This window comes from Gavia stellata, chromosome 5 (assembly GCF_030936135.1).
Source record: "Gavia stellata isolate bGavSte3 chromosome 5, bGavSte3.hap2, whole genome shotgun sequence".
NCBI classification, from domain to species: domain Eukaryota; kingdom Metazoa; phylum Chordata; class Aves; order Gaviiformes; family Gaviidae; genus Gavia; species Gavia stellata.
Genome location: NC_082598.1, coordinates 1,627,661 through 1,642,111, shown reverse-complemented (window position 1 = coordinate 1,642,111; position 14,451 = coordinate 1,627,661). Strand labels below are relative to the sequence as shown.

General features: G+C 46.4%; 1 protein-coding gene across 4 annotated transcripts in view; it reads left to right on the top strand.

Annotated features, from left to right (window-relative positions):
* The window catches only part of EXOC6B (exocyst complex component 6B), a 305,909-nt gene that overhangs the window by 223,919 nt on the left and 67,539 nt on the right, over nt 1-14,451 (top strand). For all 4 annotated transcript variants that reach the window (XM_059817519.1, XM_059817520.1, XM_059817517.1 and 1 more), the window contains one exon: nt 11,505-11,578. In XM_059817519.1, coding sequence (XP_059673502.1) covers nt 11,505-11,578 — 74 coding nt within the window. The remainder of the gene's footprint in view (nt 1-11,504; nt 11,579-14,451) is intronic.

Genomic DNA, 14,451 nt, shown 5'->3' with positions numbered 1-14,451 from the left:
TTTCTTTCAGAAACGCCTTCAGCCCTAAATTCTTGCTGTCTAATTTGTGTCCCATCAGTGCGTCGGAGCTGCACCGGTAGCAGCTGTGCTCCCAATCGGTGTCCGCAGAGGGACAGGCGATGTTGCTGAGAATAATAGGAAGCATTTGTCATTAATAATAGTTTCCTTCTTTTTCTTTTGGCTGCAAACCGACTCGTAACCCTGCAGTTTGCCGCCCCATCGGTAACGTGGGTCACTAAGCAGCGTCTCTTCCCTAAAAGCTCCTGATGCTAAGTAAAACGGATGACATTTAATATTGGGTTTAAAAGCACGATTCCTTAAATTCCAATTGTTTTGCGAGACAAAACCAGGAGCACTCAGACATTCAAGAGCAGGTGACGCCAACCTGAGCAGCGGGGCAGGCGACCCGCTCCCCCCAGCCCCGGCCCGAGATGCCGTCTTGGGCAGGGGAATGGAGACGGATGCCGGTGCTGTAACCTTCCTATCCATCACTGTCAGTCCCCAGAACGGTGAACCCAGACAAAGTCCTTTTCTTCCTTTTTGGCAGCAAAACCGCGTTCCCTCGTCCCTGTGCGTTTGTCCGGTGGCTTTGCTGACACCGGGGATAATTTTAGTTCTGTTTTTGAGAAGCAGCGCATCAAGATTTTAATTTTATGAAAAGCCAGTCCTGAGAGTGAACTGGTATATTCAGAAAATATGTTTCAGTTTGCAAAGGTTTTGTTTGGTTTTTTGTTTTTTTAAATCTTGTACCTGAAAGCGCAGGTGCGAATCTCAGCGTCCTTATTATACCAGTTGCATATTTGACTTTGTCTCTGCCTCCAGCCCTCTTCCTCTCCCCAGACCCCCAAGCCTCACCTAGTTTAGCAGCTTTATCATCTACTTATCATATTAAAATAGGATTTTATGGCTTTTTGGAGCACTTTAGTGAGTTCTGTGATGTGGGAACGGGGCTTCGGAGTTTGGATCCTGGAGTTTATTAGGCTTTTTTTTAAGTGTCTTGTGAATGCCAAAGGTATAAGCTGGTTAAGAGAGTGGTGAGGCAAATTAATGAAAGGACTCAGTCGTATATTAAGTATGGTTTGAAGGTGATGCAGATAATTTGCTCTATATCAGGGTAGATACAATGCACGTTACAAGAAAATGGGTTTATATACACAATAGATAACAATTGTAGAGGTGAAAAAGATGACGGCTTAGGTTTAAAACAAGACACTGGTAAATTAATTCTCCAGACTTGTGGGTTCATGAAGTATTTCCTGATTTATAAATAATTTGCTGCCCCATCAGCATAAAAAGGGAATGGCTGCATGAACCGTTGCATCAGACTAAGGTCTGGCACCAGGCACATGCAAGCCCGGATGGTGCTTGGGAGAAGCACGAGGTCCTGATGGGACCCCTTGCCTGCACCATAAATTCCCCCCTCCCTAGAAACGTGCTTGTTTGGCATGTTCAAAGCACTGAACATACAGTTTATTAATTTTATGACCTTCAAAAAGAAAGCTTTTGGAGGACTGGGGAGAAGTAGTAAATTAAATAAGCATTAAGAGCCAAATCTTGCATGTCTTGGTCATATGAATAGTCCCGTATACGTCAGCAGCATTTTTGGTGCGAAAGAGGCGAGAAAGAGTGGAGCTGCAAGGTTGTAAAAGTCCTATTAGGCTGCCTGTGATGTGAGAAACCTGGGAAGAATGCGAGCTGTTTTCCTGGGGCATCATCCCCCACGATGAGACCGCGGTGCTGGAGCCTCCGGCTGGACAAAGCCCTCGAGGAGACGTAAGGCACCGGTCCTGCCCGTCGAGGTGGATGTCCTCTTTTTTTCCTCAGCAAAAAGCTGTTTCCCAAGATGTGTCTTAGAGGTTTGAAAGTCTTTTGGTGCAGCTTTACAACGATGTGTGTGCGTGGACGCCACAGCTGACGTCCAGGGAAGGGCAAAAGTCATTTTTAAAACGTCTGTTGCTGGCCAGGTACTAGTTATAACTCTTGTTCTTATTGCTTGGTGTTACGTAGCCCTTTTTTTATGCAGTCAAGAGAGATTCTCTCACCTCCTTTTTAAACCTGAAGTGAAATAAGGCATAGAGGTTAAATGAATTGCCCAGAAAGACACAGTAGGACACATCTAATTATGTCTCAATTTAGGAGTGAGTTCTGGCTCCAGCCCAACGAGCCAACTTGAAAAGAGGGAAAAAAAACCAAACCCAACTCTGGAGTGGAAAAAAAAACCCAACACAAATATTTCTGTGGACCTGTAAATAGAGGAGGTGATGCTTTTTTCAGAATAGGCATTTGCTTTTTGAAATGGGTTTGCTGTCATCCAGAACATGTCTGTAACCCAAGATTTAACAATACGTACAATGTGCTTTCCGTAATTGCTATGTGCCTTGTAACCGCGTTCCCTGCTCTCCTCTTTTTTGGATCTCCTGGTGCTGGTATATATATATCTTTTTCCATATCTCCTGTACCTCGGAGGTAGCGGGAATCAAATGTAACGACCCAAATTTGGAGAATGAGTCCGAAAAAGCAAAAACAAAGGGGGCTGCTCTCGCTCCTACAAAAGTGTTTCCCATCTACGTAACTGGTTCCAGCAGTGGTTGAGGCAGATTGTTTTTACAATACTTAGATCATAAAATAAGCAGTTCCATAATCTCTAAAGTCTTTTAACTGCTGCTTTATGAGAAATTAAAAGCGTCGTAAAAATTATATTTAAAATTTCATTAAACTCCCAATTTTTGTTCAGCCCACTCCTGGGGGCAGTCAATAACAAACACAGATGTCTCCGCCGGTTTGAGGAATCCTCCAGCCTGACACGCGAGCGTGCCAAAATGCGCCAATATGGGTCCCGGCGCAGCCGTTCGTCACCTCCTTCTTGGCCGCATTATCTGGCTCCGAGGACTTTCTCACGCGGAAATCCCGTTATTTGTGTAAGACGCTGGGTTTTGCCCACCGCGCCGGAGGAGTCCTCTCCTTCGAGCGCAGGGGCTGTTTGCACCGTGCAGACGGCTGCCTGATGTTCTTCCAACCTGCGACCCATCGGGGATTAGCGTGTGCAGAGCTAGAGGTGAGCATGGCGGTTTTGAGGACAAACTCTCTGATTTTAGGTTGATGCACTGTGTGTTTGCTGGTATCCATCCTGCCGCAATGCACCAGCAAAAGCTCGTATTTGGGGGGAGAAAAGGGGACGTTGCAATGAACAGAGGGAAAGGTTTGAGCAGATCACATCAGGAGAGAAATCTCCATGCAACTGATGCTGATCTCTCGATGCACCTCGAATGCTGTGTTCAGTTTTGGGCCCCTCACTCCAAGAAGGACATTGAGGTGCTGGAGCGTGTCCAGAGAAGGGCGACGGAGCTGGTGAGGGGTCTGGAGCACAAGTCTGATGAGGAGCGGCTGAGGGAGCTGGGGTTGTTCAGTCTGGAGAAGAGGAGGCTGAGGGGAGACCTCATCGCTCTCTACAACTGCCTGAAAGGGGGTTGTGGTGAGGTGGGTGTTGGTCTCTTGTCCCAAGTGACAAGTGATAGGACAAGAGGAAACGGCCTCAAGTTGCACCAGGGGAGGTTCAGGCTGGATATTAGGAAAGACTTCTTCACCAAAAGGGTTGTCAGGCATTGGAACAGGCTGCCTGGGGTGGTGGTGGACTCACCATCCCTGGAGGTATTTAAAAGACATGTAGACGTGGTGCTTAGGGACACGGTTTAGTGGTAGACTTGGCAGTGTTGGGTTTAGGGTTGGTCTTAATGATCTTAATGGTCTTTTCCAACATAAATGATTCTGTGATTCTTCAGATCCTGCAGTACCTGATGGTTTTTTATTGTATTAGGGGCTCACAGCCCCAGTCAAGTGCCTCTCCGTGCCACTCGGATGTATGGTTAAAAAGAAAAGGTACATGTTTAAAAGAAACGAAAGCTGCAGATCCTCCTGAGACATAGTGCTCGTACATAGGGTCATGTTACTGCAGCTGCTGGTTCTTCTGTGCTGGCTGAGCTGGTGGTAACCATGTGCGTGTGAGCTCCTCAGCCATGGTGAGAGCCAGGGAGGGGACCTTTATTAGCCCATGATGAAGGACAAAGCTAAATTGTGTGTGTCCTGGGTTTTGATGGTGTGAAAGGACCATGGCTGCGGTTTGGATGGTTGGTAGGAACTCCTTATGCTGCAATATGGGAGTTGTAGGAGTTTGCAGGCTGGGATTACGGTGGTGGATGATGGTACATGGGTGGCAGAAGAACCCAATGGAAGAGGCAGGCTAGTGCCTGAAGGCAGTGTCCTCTAAGCCAGGGGTTTCCAACCTTTGTTTCGGAGCCAAGCCTCACTCGGAAAATGGGCCATCTCCCCCCGCCCCATGCTGGCTCCGGCACCTGCCATGGTCCGGGGCACTTGCTGCGGCACCGCTCCTTCGCTGCGGGCTGGGACTGCCATTCCTCTGCCTGCTGCTGCTGGGAGATCCAAGACAAAGCCTCGCAGAGATGTGTTCCACAGCTTGATCTGGGGATTATCTGCTCCATGGCAAGGCTGCTTTCCTTCCCCGCAGCGTGTTCAGATACTCCTTCTCTTTCACAGTATCCTTGTTTTCCCTCCTGGTGACTTTTCTTGCCCAAATTGCAGCTCATTGTAGCACTCGATAATGCTTTATTGTGCATGTCAGGAAGAAACAGAGCTCCTTCCCTTGCGTTTCCTCCCTAGGGCTGGCTTGGGGTCGTGCCTTGGCACCGCATCCTGCAACATCGCAACCTGGCGCAGGGCTGAGCAGCAAGAAAAACAGCAATTCTGGCAAAAGGGTGCTGAGCTTCGAGAGTGTGAGGGTATATTTAGTGTATAGGCACGTGACTGAAGCGGATCACAGATTTTGGCAGCCTAGAAAGCTGCTATCTGTTGATTACCTGAAAGGAGGTTGCAGAGAGGTGGGTGTTGGCCTCTTCTCCCAAGTGACTAGCGACAGGACAAGAGGAAATGGCCTCAAGTTGCGCCAGGGAAGGTTCAGGCTGGGTATTAGGAAAAATTTCTTTACTGAGAGACTGGTGACACACTGGAATAAACTGCCCAGGGAAGTGGTGGAGTCACCCTCCCTGGAGGTATTCAAGGAGCGTGTGGACGTGGCACTGTGGGACATGGTTTAGTGGGCATAGTGGTGTTGGGTTGATGGTTGGACTTGATGATCTTACAGGTCTTTTCCAATCTTAGTGATTCTGTGATTAAAGTACCATTAGTGTCCTAGACTGTAGGAACGTGTGGTTGAGGCATTGTGGGACATGGTTTAGTGGGCATGGTGGTGTTAGTTGATGGTTGGACTTGATGATCTTACAGGTCTTTTCCAACCTTAATGATTCTGTGTGTGATTCTGCATGAAATAGAAGGTTGAGCACAGTTTGCATGAGCTGCCTGTATGGATGGCTTGAAAGAACACCTTTTCATCGTGGAGCAAGCAGGTGCTGATGCCCGTGCAAGCACTTCGTTCAGCTCATCCCTGGGAACTTGCAGACCCTCTGTTTGCCCAGTGCTTTGCCCAGGCCTGCCTGTTGCTCGCGATGCTGGTGACCTGCGCCGTTTCCTCGGAGGACGAGAGGAGCGGGTCTCTTCTTTCCCACCTCTTCACCTGTCAAAATTCAGCCCTCATTGGGCAACAAAACTTTGCACTTTCTGGCTGTTAAAATGGAGTGGGGTGATTTGTATTGACAGCAGAGCTGTCTTCCAAGCGCTGCTGTACGTGCTTTCTGGAATGGGAAGGGTAAATTATTGGTGCGCCAAGGGACAGAGGGCATGGAAGTGGGAGCCTCTGGTCTATGGCTGTGCCACTTCCCTACGCTTAGATTTATCCTTTCTTATTTGTCCCTGAATTTGTTCCCCCAGCCATATCATTAATTTATTTAGTGCTGCCTTCATTTCCTTCAGCTGAGCTTTCTTAGAGGTTGCAAAGCACTTGCAGTGGCAAAGAAAGTGATGACTGGTGAATTAGTGCGTATAAATATGCATGGAGGAGAAGCGCATGACTCCCCATCAATGAGCTATCAAAAACGTCTCCTTTTTGTTTAGGTGCTGATGAGACGTATTTGTACAATGCTCTCTGCTTTAGCACAGTACTTAAGTGGTCTTTGCAAGTCTGACTTGAGCGAGTCCTGGGAGGTTGCATGATGTCAAAGAGAAATGAACTTCTCTCCAGCCATTTTACATTGCCCCTAAACTGAGACCTCCTGCTCGCCTCTGCCATCTCTAACCATCCGCTGATTTTTGCCTTATATTCGCCCTTCATCTGTCCTATAATTCATCACCTGGGGTCCTTCAGCGTTTTAGCTTTAGTATTTCTCTCTCCATTTTCCTTCTCTTCTGTTTCCTTTGTAAACCTCTTGCTAATCCCACGGTGTCATCTCAGCCTCTCCTGTCCTCTTGTCTCCAACCTCTGCTGTCTGATACAACATTTTGGATACCCTCCATCTCCAACACCTTCCTGTGTTCTCCTTTGTTACCATCAGGATACTCACTGATACCTATTTACCCATCCTTATAGTCCTTTGCAACTCTAGGAAGAGGACACACCTCTGTCCAGACCTAATTTTGTTTAAGCAATTTTAAGAGCGCAGTTTCTCAGCTCTGCACCCACCTTCCCTTCCCCACCCATCATGGACACACACTATTGTTGCTTGTCAACCTTTGCAGCTCGAATGAGCTAATGATGAGATGCATACATTCCACTTTTCCTAGTATTAGTATTTTAATGGAGCTGAGAACTTCACATCTGATCAGAGACATCCATTGTACATCTTGGGTTATGAGTCTGGGAAGCTGTATAGATCTGTAACTTGATTCTGTAGACCTGTCCTACAGATTGACAGGAGCCAATTTTCTTGGCACACATCTCCTACAATTTCTTCTGAAGAGCTTTCTTTTCTTCTACTTGAAAACATCTAGTGGTTCAGCAGTGAGGAGTTCCTCTCTGGGGCTGGGGATGCTCCTCAGCCCTGTCAGCAGACCATCATGGCCCCTGGGACCACTTGTTTCTATGCAATAACAGGACTCCAGGCTCACCTTTCTTCCATCAAAGGAACAAATGACGGAGAGGGGTAGAAATTTCTATTTAATCTGACCCAGTTCAGTGTATTTTGGATAACTCCTCCCTCTCCCCACAGCTCTCTGGAATTCCGCAGATGGGGATGAGCTTTGATAATATAGCCTATAATGGGGAACAGCTTCAAAGCAGGGCTGTGTGGGAATGGTGTGGGTGAAGTATAAGCTTAATATGGAAATTGGCATCTCTCTGTTCTTCTTGCCTCATTTCCTACCCGTCACTTCTCACCTTTTTTCCATTGTGAGCTTCTCCAGAGTCCATGCAGAGATTTGTTCTTCAGCTTGAGTATCCTCAAGGTGTCATTTTGTGCCTCTGGGTAAGGTGCAAGAGGTCCTGTCGCTTGGCTTTTCTAAGGTAGTCTTCCAAGGATTTGTCTAAAGAAGGTGACTTTGAGACCTACATCCCTCATTGAGGAATACTGAGATGGTTGTTTCCCCAGATACAAAGTCTTGTTCATGACTGGTGCAACCGCAAGCAGATTGTCCAGGTTCCCCTCACCAGGAGCTGCTGTAACCTCGATCCCGCAGGTCTGCCGTCATGAATTTTGGCGGTGTCATGTAATTTAGAGAAAACCTTACTCTCAGAATGATGTTTTTGAGGAATGAAGTCACCAGCTGTGTTTAACTGAACCGCACAATACGTGTAAGACTCTGTCCCTGTGTGCGTAGCCGTCTACAGTATACAAAAAGAGATTCCCCCCTTCTGTATAATTAATTTACAGTGGATGTCTCTTTTCTGGTGTGCGTTTGAACTCTTTATTCTTTGTTCATTGTAAAGGGCTTAACGGTTCCTGTTCCTTGATTCTTTCATCGGTGAAATGTTTTGGAAGAGAGGTTAGAGTCCCCCTGTGACCTGCCCTGGGTGGCCCAAGCCTGTAGACCTTGCAAAGACATTACTTTTTTGGCCTGAACACAAGTCTCTCAAACCTTTAGCCTGGCTAAATGCTTTGTACAAACAGCCGCATACTGATCTGCTCTATTCTCTTGTGATTTTCTGCTCAAGGGGCTGTACTGTAGGTGGCTTGCTATGTTTGCCACTTGCCTTGGTAGTGGAGACGGTACAGTAAACAAATCCGACAGTACTGAGGCCAGCACTGTGCTTGGTTGTTCCGAGAAAATTATCCTGAAATCTGGTTGAAGAGATTAAAACCAAGAAGAACTGGCTGTGTCTTTCCTCTAAAGCTCTGTTCTCTTCTTTGTTTCTTTTTTTCTCTAAGACTTCGTTCATTCCTCCTTCAAAATAAGTTTGTGGCATTGGTATGTAAAATGTGACCTACGATTACAGAAGGTACGGCTATTTTTATAACAACCGTGGGGTGAAGCATTGCATTCATTCCTCTTCAGGCTCCTTACAGCCAAGTGCTGTAGCAGCGTTCTTCTGGTGTCTGAGCCGTATTCTCGCTCTCATTTCTTCTGTAATACAAATAATATGATCTCATACGTCATTTCACTTCTTGGACATCAAGTGCATTGTTATGCAGTAGAGGCTCCAGTCCGTTCTTTTGATGAGAATTACTGTTCAAGCAAACGTTGGTTCAATGTGCTGCCGTCGTCGTAATGTGCGGTGTTAAAGGGCAGGGTCAGTCCGTAACTCTCCCAGCCTTCCTCCCATACGGTTCCTTAGTAAGACAGCTAAAGGTGAGCTGCTAACGAGCAACCACGTCTTAGGATGAAAACTGTCTTGGGTGGCTCATGAGCAGATGCAGCAGTGATAAATTCACGAGTCTTGTGAAAATGTTCAAGACTCAGGCACAGGCATTTTCTCATGAGGATTTGAAATTCATGCTTCCTGGAAGATCTTAAATTTCACAACTCCATGTGTGCTTCTAAATAGATTCCTAGCAGCTGTGAAGCCCTTAAATCCAAAATAGAAATTTTCTTTCATTGCAGTCCTTTCAGGGTTTCTGTTTTCCAGTGTTTCTTCAACTATAATTAGTAACGTGATGCGACCCCATCCTTAGATGGTCGGACGTAGCGGTTCAGCCGGTTTGTTGTCCCTCAACCCAGGGACATCTGCGACACTGAGCCACCCAGGGCAGTTTCATCCCTCGAGAGGATGCTCAAATGCTATTTCTTGCACCCCAAAGTTTTTAGCTTCTCAGGTACGTGCTTTTCCAAAGTGTTTTAGGATTGATGTGGCTTTTGGGATAATTTTTCCAGATGAGACAGTGGGGTGTACAGCGAATGTGTAAAGATGATTTATCCCTTGCAGATCAGAGTCAGAAAGCTTGCATTAGTCCTCCTTTGCATGTCTGTACTGGCACAGGCAAGCTACAGTCAAATTTTATAGCAAACGTACGTTAAAATGCCTTTACAGTTAGAATTAATTAAAACAGTTTTTGAGGGTTAAATGCAAACTCATTTTGAACTATTTGCAGCCTGAATATTGCAGCACTGGACAGTGAAACTGGCTGGAAGCTGAGCAGCTCCTGTCTCTGTCCAGTCCCATCCTGAGCAGAAGCGGCAAACAGTCCATAGGCACAACCACGGATGGTTTCTCCTGGCTTTGATTCATGCTTTTCCTATCCAAAATCTGGATGTGAACAGTCACGTACATACTTTATTTTTTATTATTTGTTTCTAGAGTAACGGTGGATAAAAGTAATGGTTTTACAGCCATGTTTGCTATTGTCATGCAGCAGTTGTCACTTGAGTGATCACTGCAAAGATTAGTGATCGTTTCAATCTTAGAGCTCTTCTGGCATCTGAAAATATTAAAAAGCAAAGCCGTGGATGTCTGAAAACCGGCCGCTGTGCCCGTGGAGGTACCTGTGTCTGTAATGAAGGATGTTCTCCATCCCAGGATTTTAATGGAAGATGGAGCAAGAAATGTGACAAATAATCCCTCTCTGGTTTCCAGAAATACGTCAGTTGAGGAACAGGGCTGAATCCCAATGTCTAATTCATTAGTCTGATCTCGTTAGAGCCACGGGGACTGCTCATATGACTGGGCTGTATAGGAAGTCCTTAAAAATAGGACTGTGAGGATTTGTTTTCCTTCTTTTGTGGCATTCGCTTGAAAATGAGGTAACTTTTGGAAGGAGAAGCATTCAAGGAGAAGACCATCTGGCATGAAATGACTCTGCTTAGCATTTAAGGACAGGACAGGCTTTGTCCTTTAGTATCTCTGAGCCGTCACGGAGACAGAAGGCAAAATCCTCCTTCCTTATTGCCGAGCCATCCTTAGTTCTCATCTTCGTGGAGCTGCAGGAGCTGTCTTGAGGGTTCTTGTATGGTAAAAAACAGAATAGTTGCGTGATAATGGGCCATAAATAACTTAAAAATCTGTAGGTTGGTGTGTGTTTTCCCTCCCTTTTTCCTTTCTGCCACCACGCTTGGTTTCATCTGAAGAAAACATTTCGTTCCAGTGTGCAGCATCTTCAGTGTCTGCAGAAGCAACAAAATTCAGCCGAAGGCAGAAGCTCCCTCTTGAGTCTTTCATGATGTTGAGTTGTGGCTTCACAAATTAGGTCCTCTAGGTGATGAAAAGTTGCACGGAGAGCAGAGATAAAGCCGTTACTTGTGTAGCTAAAGAGGGTGAAAATTAAGTGAAGTTGGGCAAAACCAACCTCAGGCGTATCTTCAAAGGACACACTTGAATATGTGCGGTCGTTGGCTTCATGAGCGCTACCAAGCAAAAGCTGTTAAATGACATGGAAGAGCTAAGGTCCTCTTCCGTGGATTCGTTCAAGTCTCCCTCAGTGGTTTTAGACTTGGTTTAAATAACGGATTAGAAGAAAAATAAATGACTTAAGTATGAACTTTTGGCCAGATTACACTGGAAGGAGGTAAATGTGGCCTTGGAAATATTCTCTTCACTTTAGAAGCCAATGTTATTCAGTTGTCAGATGTCTTCATCCAACATAAATAAAAATGCCACATAATGGCCGCGATTCTTCCCATTTGGGGTGACTGTACACTGGCAATAGCGCACCATACCAGATAATGCAAATAATCTGCTGCCGAATAATTAATGATGCGGCTGGGCATATTTTTTTGATGAATGCTTATGGAGCCTGGTGACAGGCGTGAAATTAGAAAATTCCTTCAGCGCCCTAAAATATAAATAGCTTTCGGAACTGAAAAGAGTTTCACAGCTGAAGATTTTATTGTGTTGAGAGGAAAAACTTTTCCACCCCCATCCCCCCCTTTCTTCTCGGCGAGTTGTTTGTCCATTCACAAAACAAATACTCTGAAGCCCAGTACGGCTCATGGGAATAAATTTCAGGTCGAATTAGTACAGTTTCCTTGCTGTCAGGACGGTGGAATTAATGGTGTTTTGATGACACGAATTTTGAAGGGCGAACAAAGACGCTGAAGGGAGGGAGACATGACTCCTTAGAAGCGCGGTCCTCCTCTCCCCCAGCCTCTCTTGTCTTCCCTGTCATCCGTCTGCCAATCTCCCTGTCCATGGTTAGTTAAAGGCGCTTTTTATCCTCTTTTCTTTCCCACAGAGTTTGCCAGATCCGGCCCAGTGCCTGGGTTCCAAGGGGACACGCTGCAGTTGGCCTTCATCGACTTGAGACAAGTAAGTCTTTGTGTTTTTGTTTTTTGTTTTTCTTTTAAGATGTGTGACTGAAGACCATCAGGTCTTAAGGAAAGGGAGAGGAGGGGAAACGGCGTCGGTGATTTACGCCAGAGACCTATATTTCCCCCCCCTTCCTCCTCCCTGCACTCGAAGCCACCTCCTTATTGAGCGCTCCGGGGTCCTGGAGATGGTGGAGGTGAAAAGGGCTGGTGGTACGGGGGCGAGAAAGAAAGCCATGCCTGACCCTGGCCGATGGGGTCCATTGTGCTCCCGTTGGCTTCTGCAGACGCGGCAAAAAGATAACTCAGCGACTCTCCCGGCTGACGCCAAGCAGGTGGTGCTAACAGAGAGAGCAGTGATGCAGAGACCGCCCGCCTTGAGGACTTTTGTTCACAGATAATGCCCGCGGAGGCGTTTTGCGAGGGCGAAGGAATTTGCATTCGGGCTTGTGTGGGGAGGGTATGAGTGTGTGCGCGCCCGTTTGTGTCCGTCTTTGGCTCGGCTCCCCCCTCCCCGGTCCCTTCTTCCGCAGATGGTCCCCAGCCATGAATGACAAAGTGGCTGTTGGGGAAGATGATTGGGGAAGGCTCCACCCATCGGTGCCCACCTCTCGAGGGGGCCCCGTTAGAGCCAAGTTGACCATAGCAGGTACTGAGGCATTTGTGGGGCTTGGCAAGCCAATTTAGGGAAAAGGGCCATTCTAGCGAGTCATTTGTTTGGGGTAGAAATGGGCATTATTGATATCCTAGGCTGGGGGGAAAAAGTGAGGTGGTCCTGTCATCTCTTGGCACTGAAGATGGATGGGTTGGATAGAAAGTCTGAATGAAGTAAGACTCAATGACTGATGCTTCTCTCCTATTAAAACAATCTTTTTTTGTCTGTTAAACCCCCCTGGCTTTGTCCCTCCTGCCATCATGATGCAGTGCCTCTTGTTTTCAGGGTTGACGTAGTTTGCATTCTGAAAACTTTCGGGTGCCGAGGGTATTTCTTAAATCTGCATAATCCCTTGTATCGATGATCTCCTTACCACTGGGACTCTGATTCATGCTGGAGCCGCTTTTAACCCATAAGGGTTTGAGAACTTCTCTGAATCCAATTGATGTGCAGGGAGCAATCTGTCATCCCATGACACTTCTGCGGAGTAGCAGTAAGTTTAATAACGTTGAGGTGCCGCACGTTTGCTTTTCGGACTTGGGCCTGCCAATAGCTGCCAAATTTGTTTGCAAAACAGTCAAAATAGCTACATGGGAAAGGTGCGTGTTATCACTGCTATGCGTTGACACTTTTATCTTCATTAGCTTCTTGGCACTTTATTGACTGTAGTGCTCAACGCGCTCACAGCCTCCTGGGTATAAGGAAATGTGGAGGCTTTGGTCCTTTTCCAGGCACGAAGACTTGAATGCAGGGATTTTGAAGAGGAAAGCTGTGGCTGTTTGAAGAATGAAATGCCTTGAAAATGCTCGGTGAGGTTCAGCTGCTCTGAGCCAGTGCATTAGCAGCGAAATGTTTGTACGGTTCATAAGTGCAAAATGCGGCCAAATGAATTCAGCTCGGGTGAGGAGAAAGCTGAACAGTAGCCCTCTACAATTCTTCCTCCTCTGTCAAATGGTCTTCTTTGTACACGGTGTTTTCTTCTTTGTTTTGGAAGGTAGTCTCACCTTTTTTGTCTTGCATTTAAAAATAATAGCCTTTCTGAATGTTGCGAGAAGAAAGGGCAGATGCTCTGGCCTCTTGAGTTGCAGGTGAGGACAGGCAGTCCTAGATCTTTTGGATAACAGGGATGCTTGTTGATGCCAAGTATTGTCCAGATAATGGACAACTTCTCATTGCTCCAGGTAGAGAAGAATCCACCTATCACTGACTTACTGAGATTAGCAATAACGTGCAAAGATGCGATAGTTCCCAGCTCCCTTGATCCTGTCAGTGCCCTAATCCCGTGACATGTAACGTGTCACCAAAGTCCATCTGTGTGAAGCTCCGTTGGCTGCTCTGGGGCCATCACAGCTCCAGTGCTCCCACCACCATGGTGGTGCGTGTTGGACTGCAGCTCCAGCTGCAGGGCCTGGGAGCAGGGGGTAGGTGGAAGGGTGGATGGATGAAGGTACAGCAAAGAGAGGTCTTTAATTTGTTCTTCAACTTGTTTTTAATTTATTCTTTTTGGACATTGCATTCTTTCTCTTTTAAGCCGCTAAATGTTAATACAATATTGACTTAAAGCTGTGAATGGGGAAAAATATACCACCTGAAAGTGTTTGTGTTTCTGGCTGGTTTCCTTCGCCCGGGAGGGAACACCGGCGTAGCTGGTGAAAGGGTGTTTCCAACCTGAAATCCAGACAGGCTTCTCAAAATGTTAAAAGTAATTTCAGGTTTGTATTTCAGGTAGGTTTCTACTTACCTTGGAGCTGTCCTGTCAATTAGTGTGGCTTTGCATGAGCAGGCAGAAGCGGTCTGGCTTGGTTATGTAGCAAGGAAAAATGACTGGGCAAAAAATGCACCGAGTAAGTAGGGAGATTAAAGAGATTTCCCCCTCCCTTCCCAATGTATTTCAGTACTAGCTGTTAGAGCAATTGTCAATGAGAGAAAATTTTCAAAGTAATATGGGATGATTAAGTTTAAGGGAATGACCAAAATTAATTCTTGGTACAATAAAATGTAAAACGGTAGAGAAATGTGGTGATTCGGTTTGTGCCTTGAATACAGATCCTTGTAGTGGAAAACAAGCCCTATAGAAATGCCATTGTCTGGGATCGTCAGAGTTCCTCCTTGCGCAGCGCAGCAGGCTCACGTGTAAGGTCCCTCTGTACATCGGAAGCCTGATTTTCCCCTTGCGCTCAAGGAAGTGGGGAGCAGTTCCATCACCATGCGCTAAAGAG